Below are 17,510 nucleotides of genomic sequence, written 5' to 3' on the forward strand. Positions count from 1 at the left end.
CACTATCACTGACTTGGGCCGGCTGTAGTGGGTGGCGGGTGAAGAACTGGTAATGTTTTGATGACTGGGCGACCTTGTGCGCACCATTTTCGCGCCTCTTACACAACATGGCAGATGGCGGGAGGTTTGGATCCAAAAATGGCGCGGCTTGCCAGCCGCTCTCCGCGTAATGGGGTTCACGACCGCGGAATGTGAGCATGTTAGGTTCCGGCAGGGCACCGCGTTAACGGTGAACCGCGGAATGCGGGACCGCGTAATGTGATGGTTGACTGTATTCGTTTGTTTAGTTAGGTTGGTGAGGTCTTCGAACAGCGCTTCTGCTTATTTTTCCTATCAACTAGGGTTAGGTTAGGTTAAGTTTATTTTTTTAGAAATAACCCATGTTTTAACACATTTGCACAAACTACAACAGTGTCCACTATAAGACAGTAAAACTGTGGCATTTTTATAATCGTTTTTGGTAAATTTTTTCAAACGGACAACCATGGATTTTTTGTTGAGTACTGTTTTTTTCCCGATGGTTTAGACAATGTTAAGACACTTTTCTTCTATGACGTTTCCCTCACAAATGACTTAAATATACCAGGGGTTAGGAGGTTAGGTTTGGTAATTTTAAGTAATTTATGAGGGAAATATCATAGAAGAAAAGTGTCTTAACATTGTCTAAACCATCGGGAAAAACACAGTACTCAACAAAAAATCCATGGTTGTCCGTTAGTAAAAATTTTCCTCATTTTCTGTGAAAAAAATGTCACAAGTCAGTAATTACACTGATATGATAATCATTTCTTGTGTAAATTCTTCATTTGGTAGATAATTAGGCACCCATGCATGCACTAGTTTGTCTTCTCGGTGGTAATGCGGCAGTAATGTCTCATCCCAGGATGTTGTTTAACAGTCAATCATATTGACATATTTCAAAACATTCCCCTGCACCACACTCCAATCGAGTCCTATGCTCCGTGTACCCTATGAGCTGCACGGGCCGGGCGACTGCTCTCACATCGTCAAAAATTTTTAAATTACACCATATCATAGTAAGTTCTTTCTTTTCAAGATTATTAACAACTGACCCGCTGCCGACTTTTCATGGAAAACGATTTTAAAAACACTGCAATATCGCTGTTTTTTTTTGTTTTTTTACAGAGGACACTGTTGTAGTTTGTGCAAATGTGTTAAAAGTGGTTATTTTTAAATTAAACCTAACCCAATGTTAGTGGGTATGAAAAACAGACCTCGCCAACCTAACCAACCAAACAAACCTACCTAACCTTACCTAAGTTCCTTACTGGACCCCCCAGTATATTAAACAGAAAGAACTTGTGGACGTGAGAGCAGCCGCCCACATCGGCATTGATCCAGCCTGGGCGGCAAAGTGTTTTGAAATACGTCATATACAACAGACTTTGCACACAAACCCAGTTCAATTTCACAGTATTGTTGTGAAAAGTACTTTCTTAGAAAGATGTTTTTAAATACTGTAAAAATACAATACTGGGTTTAACCTTGGCATTTTCAAGTTAATTTCCTTTATAAGCACTAGAACTGTAGCACAAGACTGGCACCAACCTTCACATGCCATGCTGAAAGTGAAACTGGCATGGGAATGAGAGGCGAGTGTGGCAGAGAGAGTGGCTGCATTACCACCAGAAAGACAAAATAGTGTACCTTAAGCACCTAATTATCTACAAAATGAAGTATTTACACAAGAAATGATTATCAGAACTCACTGATGAAAATAAAGTAAGAAAATAAAGTGTAAAACAAACAACTTGTCTGCGGGTCGATCGTCAACATTAACCCTTTTTATATGCTGGGGAGCACCATGGCTAGGAAGTTAGGTAAGGTTAGGTAGGTTTCTTTGTTTTGGTTGATTAAGTTTTCTAACATTGCTTCTGCTGCTTTTCCACTATAAAACAGTGAAATTGCAGTGTTTTCTCAGTACAGGTAGTTCTGCTATAACGCGATAATTGTGTTCTTGTAAAATATCGTGTTATAGAAAATCGCGTAATAGAAATAACAGGGCTTATGGAGAAAATAGGGTAAGGTGCAGATTACTCCAAATCGAAAAAATTTAGTAGTTAGCCTAACACAAAGGATAGCACAGTCTAAATAAATGTTACATTCATATCTAATAATGAAATCATACAGTAAATGTAACACTTTACCTTGAAAAAATATGAATGTAACTTGATGGGGGAGAAGGGTGATTTTGAGGTTGATAAAATCGAGCTTCTCTTCAAGTGTTATATCCTTTCTTTTACGATCATCACCGGGAATTCTATCACCAGAACGCTTCTTGGAGATATTCTTCTTTACCATATTCACAGTTAATACCACAAAATTGGAGAAATAGTAAGCAAAAATCGCGTTATAGCAAACAAGCGTTCGCGTTATACAAATATCGTTCCTAATTCAAAAATCGCGTTAGAGCAAATTCGCGTTATCAAAACACGCGTTATAGCAGAACTCACTGTATAATTGTTTCTATGAAAAAACACTGACGGGTCAGTCGTCGATAATTACCATTGAAAATCAGAAAACTAGTGATTTTTTACTTGCAAACAATAGCTTAGACAATGCTAAGACACTTTTCTTTTATGACGTTTCCCTTGCAAGCAACCTAGAACCGAGATATTTACTATGACATCCCACCCCTTTAGGAAGTTAAGTAAGGTTAGGTAGGTTTGGTTGGTTAGGATAACTTAATTAGTAATACGTGGTTGATAGCACCAATCAAACCTACCTAACCTTACCTAAATTCTTAATCAGGTCATTTGCGAGGGAAACATCGTAGAAGAAAAATGTCTTACAATTATTGATGACTGACCCGCCTCCAATATTTCATAGAAAGTGATTTTAAAAATGCCACAATTTCACTGTGTTTTACAGTGGACACTGTCATAGTTTGGGCAAATGTGTTAAAAAGAGGTTATTTATAATTTTAACCTAACCTTAAGCTAAGCTAACATAACCTAGCATAGCTTAACACCTGCTGTGGGTGAACTTACTGTTACTGAGACGGGGTAAAGCAGCGAGCCTAGGCGTTGAGGAAGTTGTGAATTATTCTCTGGTTGGCACTCGCAGGAATTTCCGCAGTCTGAGCAGTCTCCTGTGGCGGGAAGGATGTCGTGGTCACAAATAAGACCGGCGTCGCCCTTCACATGCCATGGTGAAATTGAAACTGGCCCAGCAGAGAACCTGGCGGAGTGTTTAGAAATGCGTCAATATGATTGGCCGTTTACATCCGGGTTGTGGTATCACCTCTGCTTCACTGCCAAGAAATATAAAGTAGTGCGCGCTTAGTCACTTAATTATCCACCAAATGAAGCATTTTCACAGGAAATGATCATCATGTTAGAACTCACTGATGAAAATATCGTAAGAAAATAAACATCAAAACAAATAATACGCCGACAGGTTTGTCATTAATATTAACCCTATTGTTTCGCAAAGAAGATATCACGAGATTTAGTTGGTAGCAACAAATGCAGTAATAGCTTTTTTAAGTAGTTTTCTGATTTTCGACTCCAAATATACTGTATTGGTTTTGAGTTAAATGTGCCAAACGTGTCATAAATGAAAATTATCTTGTTTTTGTCTAGCAACAACAACAAAAATAAATATAAAATTGTCCTGTACTATAAACTGACCAACGGTAATAAAAATGATACGGCAATGCACAAACCTAATAGAACCTGACGTAACCGATCTAACTTACGAAATTTACCTAACCTTGCCTAATATCCTAGGTGGAGCCCCTGAACCCCCCAGAATATTAAGCAGAAGAAACTTTCTTTGATATCTGGTACCAATGAAAGCAAATTTCTTGAAGTGGCATGGTGTAATTTTACGGGTTTTTTTTGGGGGTGGGGGGGGGGAAGTGGGAGTATGAATGGTTACTGAAAGGCTGTGGATATTTGTCTGGCTGTCGGTTAGGTAGTTTTTCATAGACTATCACCAGGAGTTGATAGAATTGATGAAAATTTGTGTACACATTATTTACAATCTTTTAAATAGAGTATGAGTACAGTACTCAGATTTCATTATTGGTGGAAACCCAAGAAATTGTAATTTTAAACTGGCATAACAAAATGGGGCTATTGCTCTTGAAACACTAATTTACAACCCCATAACTGCGTGGTAATATTCTAGTACTTTGCCATTTTTTATGCTGATTATGGTGTACAATGACCAGGTTAGGTTAGCTTATTTTGGTTATATTGTTAACCCTTAAAACATTTTACATTCATGATTTTACACTCGTCAAATACATGAAAGATTACCATGCTTTCTTGCCTCATAAAATTAATGATAAGTGTACAAGCATTACATTTTACATGATACAGTTTTTGTGATTGATATTGGCTTGATTTTGGCTTCAATTAAAGGACACGAGTGGCCCTGCCAAGCAGTATACAGTATTGTCTTGTCTTCTCAGTGATCGCATGTAGGTACGGAGGAAAAAAAATGTTTTTATAAATTTGTGTTTGTTTTGCTTGATAGCATTTTATTTTAGGCTAAGTTAGGTTAAGTTTGGTTTGGTTGATTATGTTTGGCTAACTTGGTTCTTTTTAATAATAAATTAGAGAATGTAGCAGTTGTAAAGCAGTGTCTGGTTCTTCATGAATGTTAGCAGTTGCTAAGCAGGATCATCTATAAATTGTCATTCATAAAAAGGTGATTGTTTTCCGTGACTTTTTTTCAGACTGAAAATGCAGTAGGGGAGCAAGAATTAAACGAGTGGACCTAATTAGGATAAGGCAGTTAAATTATACTTTCAATGGCTTCACCATTTCAGCAATTTGGCAAGAACTATGGCTGATTTATTTGTGTAGTATTTTATGGACTTGACTACTGTACTGTACTGCATTGCTAGCCTAGAGTACCACAGTTGTTCATTCCTGCTAAAATCAAGAGTTCAGTGATGTATTTTGTCAGAAAGTTCAAGGCGTGTAGACCTTGGCCTACTTGCTGCTTCTTATGGAAATTCAAAATTATTTTTTCTTAGCCCCCATTGAATTTGCTTTCCATATTATAAAACATGGTTCTTGCACACCGAAATCATTCATATATGATGAATACTGTACAGTACAGTCAGTCCTCGACTTACGACGGGGTTAGGGACCGACGACCAGGTCATAAGTTGAAAATGCGAAAATAATACACTTTTACGCTTGCCAGCCGTTTTAAAGGGAAATACAAACGAAAATTTTGTCAGTACACAGCGCGATCACTAACATCGGGACTCGAAAATACGTAATTTGAAAAATATTTTATACGACTGCGGCGGTCATATGTCCAGGTGGCCGTAAGTCGAGTAGGTCGTAAGTCGAGGAGTACCTGTATTTAAAAAATCTTCTGTGCCTCTATAAAATTGCAAATCAAGTGTGGGAATTGTAATTTCACTACAGTATAGTCTGCATTTACGCGGTCAATTGAACCCGTGGAGGTCTGTGTAAAACGAGAAACGCGTAAACGAAATAACAGAACATATGGGATTAATTGAAATAGAGACTGGGCCGATCCCCAAACTACACTTTTTTCAACACAATACTTACGTTGTAGTAAAATTAACATCTTAATTTTATGATGGTATGCACACAATTAATATTTAAGAGAAATATCAATAATATTCGGTTTTTTAACTCTTACGTTAGTAGAAAAGATGGCTGGGCACACGGGGATTGGGGGTTGGTTCCAAGGCAGAGGGCAGATTATTGGCCCTCACCTGTATCACGTGTATCAATTGTATCACTATCCACTACAGAGGCTTGCAGGGCCTCTTTGTCAAACCCCTCAAAGTCCATATCCTCACTATCACTATCACTGACTTGGGCCGGCTGAGGTGGGTGGCGGGTGAAGAACTCGGTAATGTTTTGATGACTGGGCGACCTTGTACGCACCCTGCCCGCGCCGCTTCCCACGCCGCTTCCCGCGCCGCTTACCGTGTAATTAAAACATTTTATTCTGGCAAGGCACCGCGTAAATGACCAAACGCGTAAACAAAATCCGCGTAAATCCAGACTATACTGTACTTTTGTTTTTCTTATTTTTTCTTCCTATAAATAATGGACAACATGCAACTGCTGCCAATTTTTGCTGCTTCAAGTAGTGTTTACCAACAAATGCTTAGGAGCAAATTTTTCAAATGAATGTTTCTGACAACTGCTACAGGTACATAATTAATCAGTGTTAATATGAGCCAACCAAACCTAACTGAATGATGATGTAATATATAAGAGTTGGGTTAGGATAGGTAGGTTATGTTTGGCTAGATTTTACTTTCTTACCTTTTTGAGGTGGTGGGTGGACACATTGGCTAACAAGTGGAACATTCGTCAGAAACATCTGTATGTCAACAACACTAGAAGAAGCAAAAATGGCAGCAGACAGATGTCGTCCATTATTTACAGAAAGAGCATCGTCATTATAATTTTACGGCCATTTTCTATGCGTGTGTGGGTTAGCCATGATTACTTGATGGCAGCTCTCCTTGCTGTGTGATCTCTTGCAGCCTCTCTCATCAAGCTTGTATCCATTACCTCTTCCCATGTCATTCTTGGCTATTTAGGCCAGGGCAGAATACATTTCTGTCCCTTACCCCTCTCCTTACCCCTATCAAGCACATTTTATCCTCATCCATTATGAAGTGTCATTATGCAACTTCAGAATTTGGGTAGCTATGATTTCATGGTATACTGTATTACTAACTGGGTGAGTTGGCCATCAATTTGGCACCCTACAACACTGCTTCCTTGTTCATTAATTTTGATTTCATAATTTTTTTCTTTGAAAAAGTTAATCCAAATATACTTTTCAGGACAGGGCACCAGCTTGCTTGTTATAGTTGCAATGCTGTATTTAAGGATGTTTTGTCAGCAGCTGAGCACACACTGGAGTGTGTTGAACCCCCAACCTCCATTAAGAAACCTGAATATCCTGTGAAAAAAAAAGTTGACCCTAACAGGGTAAAGATACCAAGACGTAAGTGTAAAGGAGAAGAACGTGTCCGGTTAGTGTTTATTAAACTAGTATCCAATTTTGTTTTTGCATTTTATTCCAAAGAAATATGTTCTTGTTATAATGATGGTCTTTACAAAGAATTAAGTAGATTGTTGTTGAGATGCTAAAATTTCCGAATTATGGTTGTGTAAAAGTGAGTGGGTATGGTTGTTTAAAAGTGAGTGGATATGATTGTTTAGAACTGAATGGGTATGATTGTTTAGAAATGGGTGAATATGATTGTTTAGAAATGGGTGCATATGATTGTTTAGAAATGAATGGGTATGCATTCACTTGTTTAGAAGTGAATGGGTGTATGCATAATAATCTCAGCCCTTGTTGCTTGACAGCAAATGCAGTGAGATTCTCTGTATACATCTTTCATTGTGGCCACCCTGCACCAGAGTTGGAAATGGCTTGCATAAATTAAATAAAATTATCTTCATAATGTTGTATGCTGTACTCTATTCCTACTTGAAACAGGTCATCATAAAAAAAATTATTTTTTAAATGCTTGCATTGTGCTTAAACTTATTTTTTTCCTTAGCACCAAGAACTTGGATTCGGAAATATGAAGCAATCCTGCTGGCATGTATAAGGGACCATGCTGAGATTATTGGACAAGCAAAAGCAAAAGTTGGTAAAAAACCATACTCAGATGTCATGGAAGTGTTGGCCAAAAAGCTGCAAGTATCTGTATGTTCATTCATCTCTGGAGTTTATTTTTAAATTTTAAAAGTTTAGTCAGGCAGAATAACAGAGACAAAATTAAAATTTTACAGGTATCCCCCTATTTACAAGGGGGTTGGGTTCCTGAAAACCCTAACATAAATCACCAGTCTTTTAACACGTGTTGCAATGGGATACGTTTCTCGCCTGTCTGACACAGACACATAACATACCATAAAACCTACACTAATTAAATATATACAAAAAAATAAAAGACACTCACCACATAATAATAACAATGTCTAACTTTATCTCCAGAGACAAAGTCTTGGCTTTCCCAAAGGCAGTAGAGTCAGCTAACCATTCTCAAAGTTACAGAGTTATACTGATTGCCTCACAGTCACCAGTACAGAGCAAAATCTGAACTATAATATTTTCCTCTCACCAGTAATGGCAAAATATCACAGCGATCAACAAGATTACACAACACTTTATAACAATATTGTTTGTTACACGAGTCAGGGCAGATGAGATCACATTGAAACAAAGTGCGGGACTGTAATTCGCATGGTGGCCATGAGGCAGCGCGCGGATAGGTGAACTGTGCGGAGGATGGAAAAGCAGTTTTTGCATGTATCAGCCATCTTGGATTTGACAAGTGAAAGGTAAGATGTGCTTTCCCAGTGGTTTCATTAATTCATCAACTTCCTTCTCCTTATTTTATCTAAGGTGATTTTAATGGAAGGTATACCCTCTGGGGTGATACAATACTGTAATTAATTCATGGGGCGACTTAAAAGTTATTGATCATTGAAGAAATGGACGTGGGCAAATTAATTACTGGTGAGATCACCCACTATCATGTCCAGACCAACACGATTACAGACATAGATCTCTCATTATGCTCAGCAGACTCTACTGATCTTTGAGTGGAGAGTAACTTCCTCCCCGGAAGTCCCCCCAACACCACGAGTTTCCTGTTGGCAGTTAGACAGGTGGACTGGGAATTGTTCAAGGAACTAGCGAAGGTAGACAGGTGTATTGAAGAATTTCCCTCTGTGGATGAAGCAGTTGACTACTTAGCCACCCTCCTCTGATGGGCTGGTCACTGTTCCATTCCTCAGACCTCTGGTCGTGTAGCTTACCGACCTGTTCCTTGGTGCCTGGAGGAGTGCAGGCAGGCAGTTGTTGAGCGACACAGAGCCTATGGTCACTACTGGCATAATAGGACAGAATTTTATGATGTGGAATACAAGTGAGCCTGAGCCTAATCTCTCAGAGTTTTAAAAAATGCCTGTCGCCAGTCTTTTTCCTCTTATGTCTTCCGTATTTGCCATTGCAATAAATGGGGTAGCAGCATCTTGTTGCAAGTGGTGCATCAATCTCATTGTATATAGACAACTTGGTCATTTGGCATGCTGCTTCCCACATATCAGTGGCTGAAACTCACATTCACATGCAACTTGCACTAGACAAGGTTTCTCATTGGACCAGAGCATAGTTTCAGATTTTCTCCCTTGAAGACCGTTGTCATGCATTTCTGCCACCTCCGAAGTGTTCACCCAGATCCCGATCTACAGCTCTATGGTCGCCATGTGCTGTGTGTCAGAGACCCATTTCCTGGGCATTATCTTCGACAACCGGCTTAAATGGCAGCTACACATTCATTACCTCAGAGTTTTGCCAGCATGTTTTCAAGTTATTAAGAGTCTTGGGGTGCTGATTGAGGAATTCTGTTACACCCTTACCACACGGTAGTTAAACCCAAACTGGATTATGGGTGTGAGGTGTAATCCTCAGCCACTGACTAGACTCAATGCACTGAACTCTTTTTATCATGCTGGGGTGTGCCTGGCAACTGGTGCCTTCAGGTCCTTGCCAATCCCAAATCTTCTGGTGGATGCTGATGAGCTACCCCTTGATCTTCTATGCTATTATCTCCAGGTCCAGTGTTGGTTTTGCCTTCTTTGCCTTCTGCAGTCTGTAACCAACACTTGTAGTTGATGAGACTCACCATCCAAGCCTGCCATGACCTTTTGGCTTTAGGGTAAGGGATATTGTGGTCTTTGTCTTCCTCCTTTTCAGATGTGCCCCATGCGGTTCCCTAGTGCCACTCCGTGGATTGTCCTTGAAGTTCAAGTTTGTCAGTATTTTAACGAAAGGAAGGACTTACTTCTTTCTTGTGTGGTTCATTTTCTTTTTTTAGAGCATACCTCCTTTCGGGGGCTATCCCTGTTTGCACCAATGGCTCAAAGTCGGATGAAGGGGTGAGATTGGGGGGGGGGGTCTTCCCTGACTTCTGTCTGGACAGTAGTCTCTGCTGTTGCATCTATTTTTACGGCAGAGCTTTCAGGTATTTTACTTGCCCTCTAATTTTTTTTTTCCCGACCTCAGCGATTTTCAACTTTTAACGATTCTTGCAGTGCTCTCCAGGCTAGTGTCTCATCACCCCATCCCTTGGTTATTGCTGTTTTAGAGTGGCAGGTAGTAGGCAGCTATCAAACAGGGAGGTCTAATGGTAGACCCTGGTGCCATATAGCATCACAAAAATTGTGACCAAATCCCAAGTTGATGACTGACTTTCTGCCTCATTTACACACAATGGACGAGTTGACGGTTGGAATTTTTTCGTAAGATGGCAGGTCAGTGGGTAAAGAAAACGCTTATATTCACTATGGTAATGATATATTTAAATAAATTGGGCCAAAAAGTGTAAAAAAAAATAAGGGTTAAAGTAGCTAAAAAGTCACATGATTGCGAAAATCTCTGCGATTGGTTGTGACATCACATACTAGCTTGAGCCGCCGAGTGGGAGTCTGGAGGCAGCCAGCTGTGGTGTATGTGTTGTTACCAGCAGAAATACAGGACTTGTGGCCATATACAATGTTGATATACACAGGCATACCTTATTTTAGGTTAAAATAAATTACTGCAAAAGTATCATTGTGTGTATTCACTTGCTGGGTGACACAATGATGCAAAAGATTTATAACTCCAACATGGAAAGTTTCATCACTGTTCTCTATTACATTAACCGCGTAAAGTGAGGGTTGATTGTATGTAATTTGACCAAATTTTGGTACGACTGAGGCAGGTCGTAAGTGCGGGCGGACGTAAGTCGAGTAGGTCGTAAGTCGGGGAGGAGCTGTATTTTATTTAAATCAACACTGCACTGCGCTATATATTATCAATATGTAAAATAAATTTCAGAATGACCAATAATTGTACTGTAAAAACGTTAATATACACTGTGTTCAAGAGACCCACAAACAAGATGTTTCCTCCACTGTACAGAGAGTTAAACTGACTCCTTGGTGGGTGAGTGAGGTGGCTGATGGGCACACCAAAAACTAGTTCCCTGTACTGTATATATTATTAATTATGTTAAATAAATGTTAAAATGACTAATAATTTTAATATAAAACTTGCAAAAATATTAAAGAGCACAACCTTCTTGATATTTACTCTAATGGAAACAAATGTAAGCCTGGAACCGATTACTGTATCGGCGGACTAGCCTATCAGCCGATGCGCAAGCCAAAACATGTCGTAAGGATTTCGTTAATTGAATTTTTGTTCGTTAACCGAATTGAAGATTCTTATGGAAGGTAATTTGTTAACCGAACCGTTGAGAACTGAGGGACCACTGTATTATGGTTTTATTTTTTATTTTTTTATTAAAATTTTACTTACTATGAACTACAGTATTATATTTATTATTGGTTTATACTCCAGATTTTGTACACCAAAATTTGTCATTTAAAACATTTTTTTAGCACTTTTGTCATTTTCAGACATTTTATCGGTTTTTTTATTTTTGTGGGAATATATCACAGCCTTTATAATGGGAGTCTGGGAAATATGGTTTGATTTATGAATGATTTTTCAGTAATGGAACCCTTTTGTAAATTGGGGAATACTGTACCTGTTGTGTATATTAGAGTTTGAGTATTATGGTAGCTTAGGTTGAATTCAATTAGCTTTTAAGTAAATATTTTGAGAAACTCTTAACTAGCATGACCAGTTTGAAATGAGAATCCTTTGAAAAAGTTTACATGATATATTTTTGTTAATTTAATGTACAGTACAGGTATTCTGCCTTTCAGATTGGAGGATGGGTTGATCGAAAGGCTATTATAAAAAAGTGGTTGAGTTTGTTGCGACGTGCCAGGAATTTTGACATGCTTCAGAAGGGTGACCAGTTGTTGGGTTACCTCCATCTAGATCCTCCTGAATTTTATGGATCTATTAAAGAAATTGAAAATGGTGAGTTGAGATAGTTGACGACTGAAATATTTGAGGAAAATATTTTGTGTTACCATCAATGTCTAGATCTTGAAAAGAACAAGGTATAAATCCTTATACAGTACTGTATGTTAAAAAGTAATCGAGTTTAGATATAAAAGTGCAGGTGGTGTATAAAGATTCTCTCTCTAAATTTTTGAAATCTTCAAAAGTCCAGCCTTTTTAACCTGAGTGCTGGTCCGTGCTTTGATATAAAAAAGCAAACTCCAAAGTTAAAACAAATATTTCATGAGTAAGAATGAAAATATGCTAAAATAATGCATATTTTTTTATGCATTTCACTAAAAGATCACTTCTAAGCTGAATAAAATTGTATGGAATTAGCCAAATAAAATATTAAAAGTGACGTCCCCATAGTGAAGGGGTTAAGGCTACAAATAAACTTTCAATGTGACACCATTCCCCTACAATCACCATATAACTTACTCCTAAACTCATGTGAAGACGAGTAATTTGCTCCCCCCCCTCCACACACACACACACACACACACACACAGAGTTGCCCGAGTGTCTAATTTATCCCCATTTACTTTCATGTAATATAGAATGTGGAAAATTAAATGAAAGAAATTGAATATGTATTTTTATGTTTCATATACAGTACTAATTATTTACAATAAAGGTGTATATTTGTAAAAAAAAATGTGTAGAATTTGGAAGTGAATAGATGGTTGGTAGTGTGGAGAATGCCAGCAACATATGAGGAAACACCAGCTGAGACAAGTCAAACGGCAGGCTGGTGGGAGTGACTGGGGTAGGAGTGCTGGCTGGTGTACCTGTACTTCACATTTTGCACTTCTTTGCAGACATTGTTTTGCTTGAACCATTTTATCGCAGTATTTTGGTCCAGTTTTTGCAGATTTTCCACTTTTTCTTTTTAACACTTAGCACTTTGCATTTCTTTTTAGCATTGTTAAACTTGGTTCTATCACTGTTGTGCTTTCCTGAGAACATTGTGAAAGCAAAATGAAATTAATATGAAACAAAAAGTACAGAGCACACCCAGTAGGAATCAAGACTTTTTGAAGCAATAATAATAGCTCAGGCATTTATGACTACAGCATTTGTGCCATGTACCGTAAACAAAGGATGATACAAAATCTCACAGGGGGTTGAACATGTTTTGTTTTTTTATTTTTTTATAGAGAAAATATCTCCAATTATATTCAGTAAGCCAATGGGAAAGTGTGTTTGAATTCCTGAAAAATAAATTTACAAGAGTAGTTTCAGGAATATAACCCTCTCGTAAATTGGGGTCTGCCTGTGTGAGAAATTCAGCAAATCTACTTTAGGAACTTTTTTCTAAATGACTGTACAGTAAAGTACAGTTCAGTATATGATTTATTACCGAAAATACAGGAGGTTGTCTTCAGGGTCAAATAACCACAGCTTTCTAGCCATTTTGGCAGTTGGTCTATTCTTTGTTTCTTTGCTATGCACTTTATTTGATTCAGATAGAAATGGTGGAAAATTTTAACCATAATAGGGACTTATGTGTGGGTTGCAGATGTTTACATATAATTTTATTCTGTCTATTATCTGTACATTATTTATTTCAGAAATTCAAAAAGTGAAATGGAGAGCACTCCATGGTGACAAGCAAAAGAAAGATAATGGAAAAACATTGGAGGAGGATAGAGTGCCAGATGTTGAAGACCATGATGATGATGATGATGTTGCAGTGAAGCAGTGTAAGGTACAGCAATATGCTCATCCATAAATTGACAATTTATATGAAATATTACAGCATTGAGATAAAGGAGACTTGCAAGTTTAGGTATATGGATTATCATTATACAATGAGGTGAAGGAAACTTAAAGGAAAATTAGATTATCAATGTGGAAATTTAAGAAACTTGGAGTAAATGTAAATTATGATTTTTAGATATGAAGGAAACAGGAAATGTACTATCTTCATTATGAAATGAAGGAGACTCACAGGCTATGTGAAGTATTGTTATAAAGATGAAGAAAAATTCAGGGGTCCAAAGTTTTCAACTTTTCCTGAGCATTTAATTAGGAATAGAGAAGGTGAGGAAGTACAGTACAGTAGGTGAATGTTACATTTCTTCATCCTCAAAAGCAACAGTTCTCAATCTTTTACATCTCCACCAACAATTTGTCAAAAAACCAAAATCCCACCATGTTAAAAACAAAACTGCATTTTTTATGTTTAAGTGCATAATAGTAATATATTAACCATTTATGGATATTTTTAAGGATATTAAAGATTTCTATGATTTTTCTGAAAATAAGTTTTTTCTTTAAATTAAGAAAAACAAAATGAGCTAATGATTTAGTACTGTAGTGACAAGCATGTGGTTATTTTTATTTAATTAAATTCTTTTAAATTTCAACAGTTTATTCCATATTATAGGAAACAGGGTTCTAGTGCTGTCACTAGGTACCTCTGTACAATGTTGTCAGGAGCACTGGGCTGGAGTCTCAAGTATATATAAATATCTGGCCAACATTATGGTGATAAGCACCATGCCTCCATCAGGAGGTTGCGAAGTCGTGGTTCAGAAGACATTACGAAAGTGCTGTGTGTGGGGACATCTCAAGATGCAGTGGATGAGTATGTGGTTGTCTGCTCCCCTGCATAATATATAAGCACGTGACTCTGGGGAGGTGGGGATACCAATCTCCCAAGCAAGAATGTGCCCGATGATGAGTTGAGCAGCAATCACATCCCTCTTCTGCGACCCTTTCCCATAGACATATGAGAAGTCAGGAAGTTTATGGAGGGCAGTGTACCAGATGGGCAGGGAGTCCAGAAGAATGGCTGCTTCCCAAGCCTCTCTCTGTCTGATGAATTTGTGTTCTAAGTTGTCAAATTGTTCGAGGGACAACATAATCAGGTGTGATCATGTTAGAGCCGGTATTGGCAAGTCTATCTGCTGGCTCATTCCCTAAGATACCAACATGACTTGGTATCCATAGGAGTGTCACTGGACGGCCTACATCCTGAAGTAGGCAACTACCAAACAGGGAGGTACTACCTCCTGGGAAGATATTGGAAGCATGATGTGTTGTCTAATGGTAGACCCTGCTGCCATATGGCATCACAAAAATTCTGATCAAGTCCCAGGTTGCTGATCTGACTTTCTGCCACATTTACACACAATTGCTGGGTCTCAATTGTCTCTCTTACTATTGACAACACAATATTTATAACCGTACTCACTCTTGATCTGTTCTATTGTTTCTATTCTTTTATTCTCCTATGATGTCAGTTGACAATAATATTGAAGCGGGGTCTTCTCGGATTAGGCCCCACTGGTCAAGAAGGTTGTGGACCCCAGGGCCGACCTGATCATCATCAAACTACTGGAGCCTCAGCTAACGTCACCACGGTTACTGGAGGATCAGCTTTTTTCACACTTCATTTTTCCAACATTTCGCGGCCTGAGATCCAATTTTCCTTCTGTGGAGCACCATTTATTAACCTCCTCCGCCGACCTCTTACTACTATCTGAAATTCAACTGACCAAAGCATCTTCACCCAAACTTTTTCAAGTCTCCAACTACCTGTACAACCTTTGTTACCTCTCCGTTCTAAGGGAAGTGTATGCGCCTACTGTAACACACGTACACCTATAGCTCGACTCACGGATCTTGAATCTTCCCTTTATGATGTCATCTGGCTCAAAATATCTCTACCAACTATGACCATTTTCCTTTGTTTCCTAAACTGTTTTCCCAACTCTACCAACAATTTAGAACTCTTTGAGTATCTCACTTCTTGCCATGAGTCGTTGCTATCCACACACCCCAACACCGAGATCCTCTACCTAGGGGATTTCAATGTACAGTAGCTAAAAAAAAATTCTGTGCATACTCTGTGTGAAACAATATGAGACCACGGATGATAGGTATTGGGATATGCATTTTGTCTAATTATACTATATGTTAGTAATCACTTAATCGTTAATTTATTCCAAAATGCCAACTCACCGCCTGTGTTGCATACTGAATGGTGGTGGGTGAAGACACGCATGCCAACCTTCCCGAGACATCACGAGTTGTACGTATAATTCTGGAAGTCATCGGACCCTCCCTGTCAGATACCGTAAATTGCGGCGTATAAGTCGACCTCAAGATTTTTAGTTCAAAATTCAGGTTTAGTTCTATATTTGCCATATAAGTCGACCCCTCAAGGCCCAAACATGAGCGATAGTGTGTAATAAGGCCACGCCATTCTCATCAAGACACTTACCGAAATACCTTTTATATAAATATATATATATTATATATATATATATATATATATATATATATATATATATATATATATATATATATATATATATATATATATATATATATATATATATATATATATATATATATATATATATATATATATATATATATATATATATATATATATATATATATATATATATATATATATCTTGATAAAATCACACGGGAAAATGGAAACAACGGAGTACCTTAGCTTTCGTCTTTATATATATATATAGTGACCCCTCGGTTAACGAACTCAATCCGTTCCAGAAGGTCGTTCATTAACCGAAAAGTTCGTTAACCGAAACCATTGTTTCAATGGGTTTTTGGGTAATTGGTTCCAGCTCACCGAAAATTTCCTAAATTCAACAAAAATGGTAGAAAAGTTCACTTACTTTGAGGTGTGTATGCAGAAGGCTTCTGGATGATGATGATGATGATGGGATTTAGAATGGGGGTGGAGGAGAAGGAAGAAGAGAAGGCATTTGGGTGGAAGAGAAGTCACCCCATGGCACCATTTCACCCATAAAATTTTAGCTCTCTTGGTGTAATTGAAGATTATTTTCTTTAAATCAACACTGCACTGCATTATATATTGTCAATATGTAAAATATATCTCAAAATGACCAATAATTTGCTTGGAAACACAGAAAAAAGCTCCAGAAAACACGTACTGAATTTAACATGAAAGGTCGGTTCATTAACCTTTATTATGATTGAATATATATATATATATATATATATATATATATATATATATATATATATATATATATATATATATATATAAATATATATATATATATATATATATATATATATATATATATATATATATATATATATATATATTATATATATATATATATATATATATATATATATATATATTATATATATAATTACTGCTACTCTACCACCACGGTAAATTTTATCACAAAATTGTCCAGTTTGAGTAATGGCATGTACAAACTGGACAATTTTGTAATTAAGAAGATTTGTAACCAGGTGAGAAGGTTGTCACCTTACCCTCTGACCTGACTATCCACTGTTGCGTGCTATTTAAAGATTAGTAGGGTCATTACCTAATACCTGACCATTGTGGACCTGGTCTCACCCTCCTCTGTATATATACACCTTGTTTTGTACTTCTCTTTAGTCTGTACTCACCCCTGAAGATGTGAATTACACGAAAGCTTTTGGGAACTTCGTGGTTTTCTTCTTCCTTGTGGTTATCAGCATATACCTAGATCACGCCGCACCTACAGTGATTTATTTGC

General features: G+C 37.6%; 1 protein-coding gene across 6 annotated transcripts in view; it reads left to right on the top strand.

Moving 5' to 3' along the window:
• LOC121866889 overlaps nucleotides 1–17,510 on the top strand; it is a 30,740-nt gene that overhangs the window by 2,753 nt on the left and 10,477 nt on the right. For 3 of the 6 annotated variants that reach the window (XM_042366628.1, XM_042366664.1, XM_042366646.1), the window contains exons 2-5: nucleotides 6,824–6,987; nucleotides 7,553–7,701; nucleotides 11,781–11,940; nucleotides 13,539–13,675. In XM_042366628.1, the coding sequence (XP_042222562.1) occupies nucleotides 6,824–6,987; nucleotides 7,553–7,701; nucleotides 11,781–11,940; nucleotides 13,539–13,675 (610 nt within the window). Of the gene's footprint in view, nucleotides 1–3,887; nucleotides 4,455–6,823; nucleotides 6,988–7,552; nucleotides 7,702–7,804; nucleotides 8,340–11,780; nucleotides 11,941–13,538; nucleotides 13,676–17,510 lie in introns of those variants that run through there. The other 3 variants (XM_042366639.1, XM_042366634.1, XM_042366655.1) reach the window with 3 other exon arrangements.

The sequence above is a fragment of the Homarus americanus genome, unplaced genomic scaffold (assembly GCF_018991925.1).
Source record: "Homarus americanus isolate GMGI-L3 unplaced genomic scaffold, GMGI_Hamer_2.0 scaffold32583, whole genome shotgun sequence".
Taxonomy (NCBI): Eukaryota; Metazoa; Arthropoda; class Malacostraca; order Decapoda; family Nephropidae; genus Homarus; species Homarus americanus.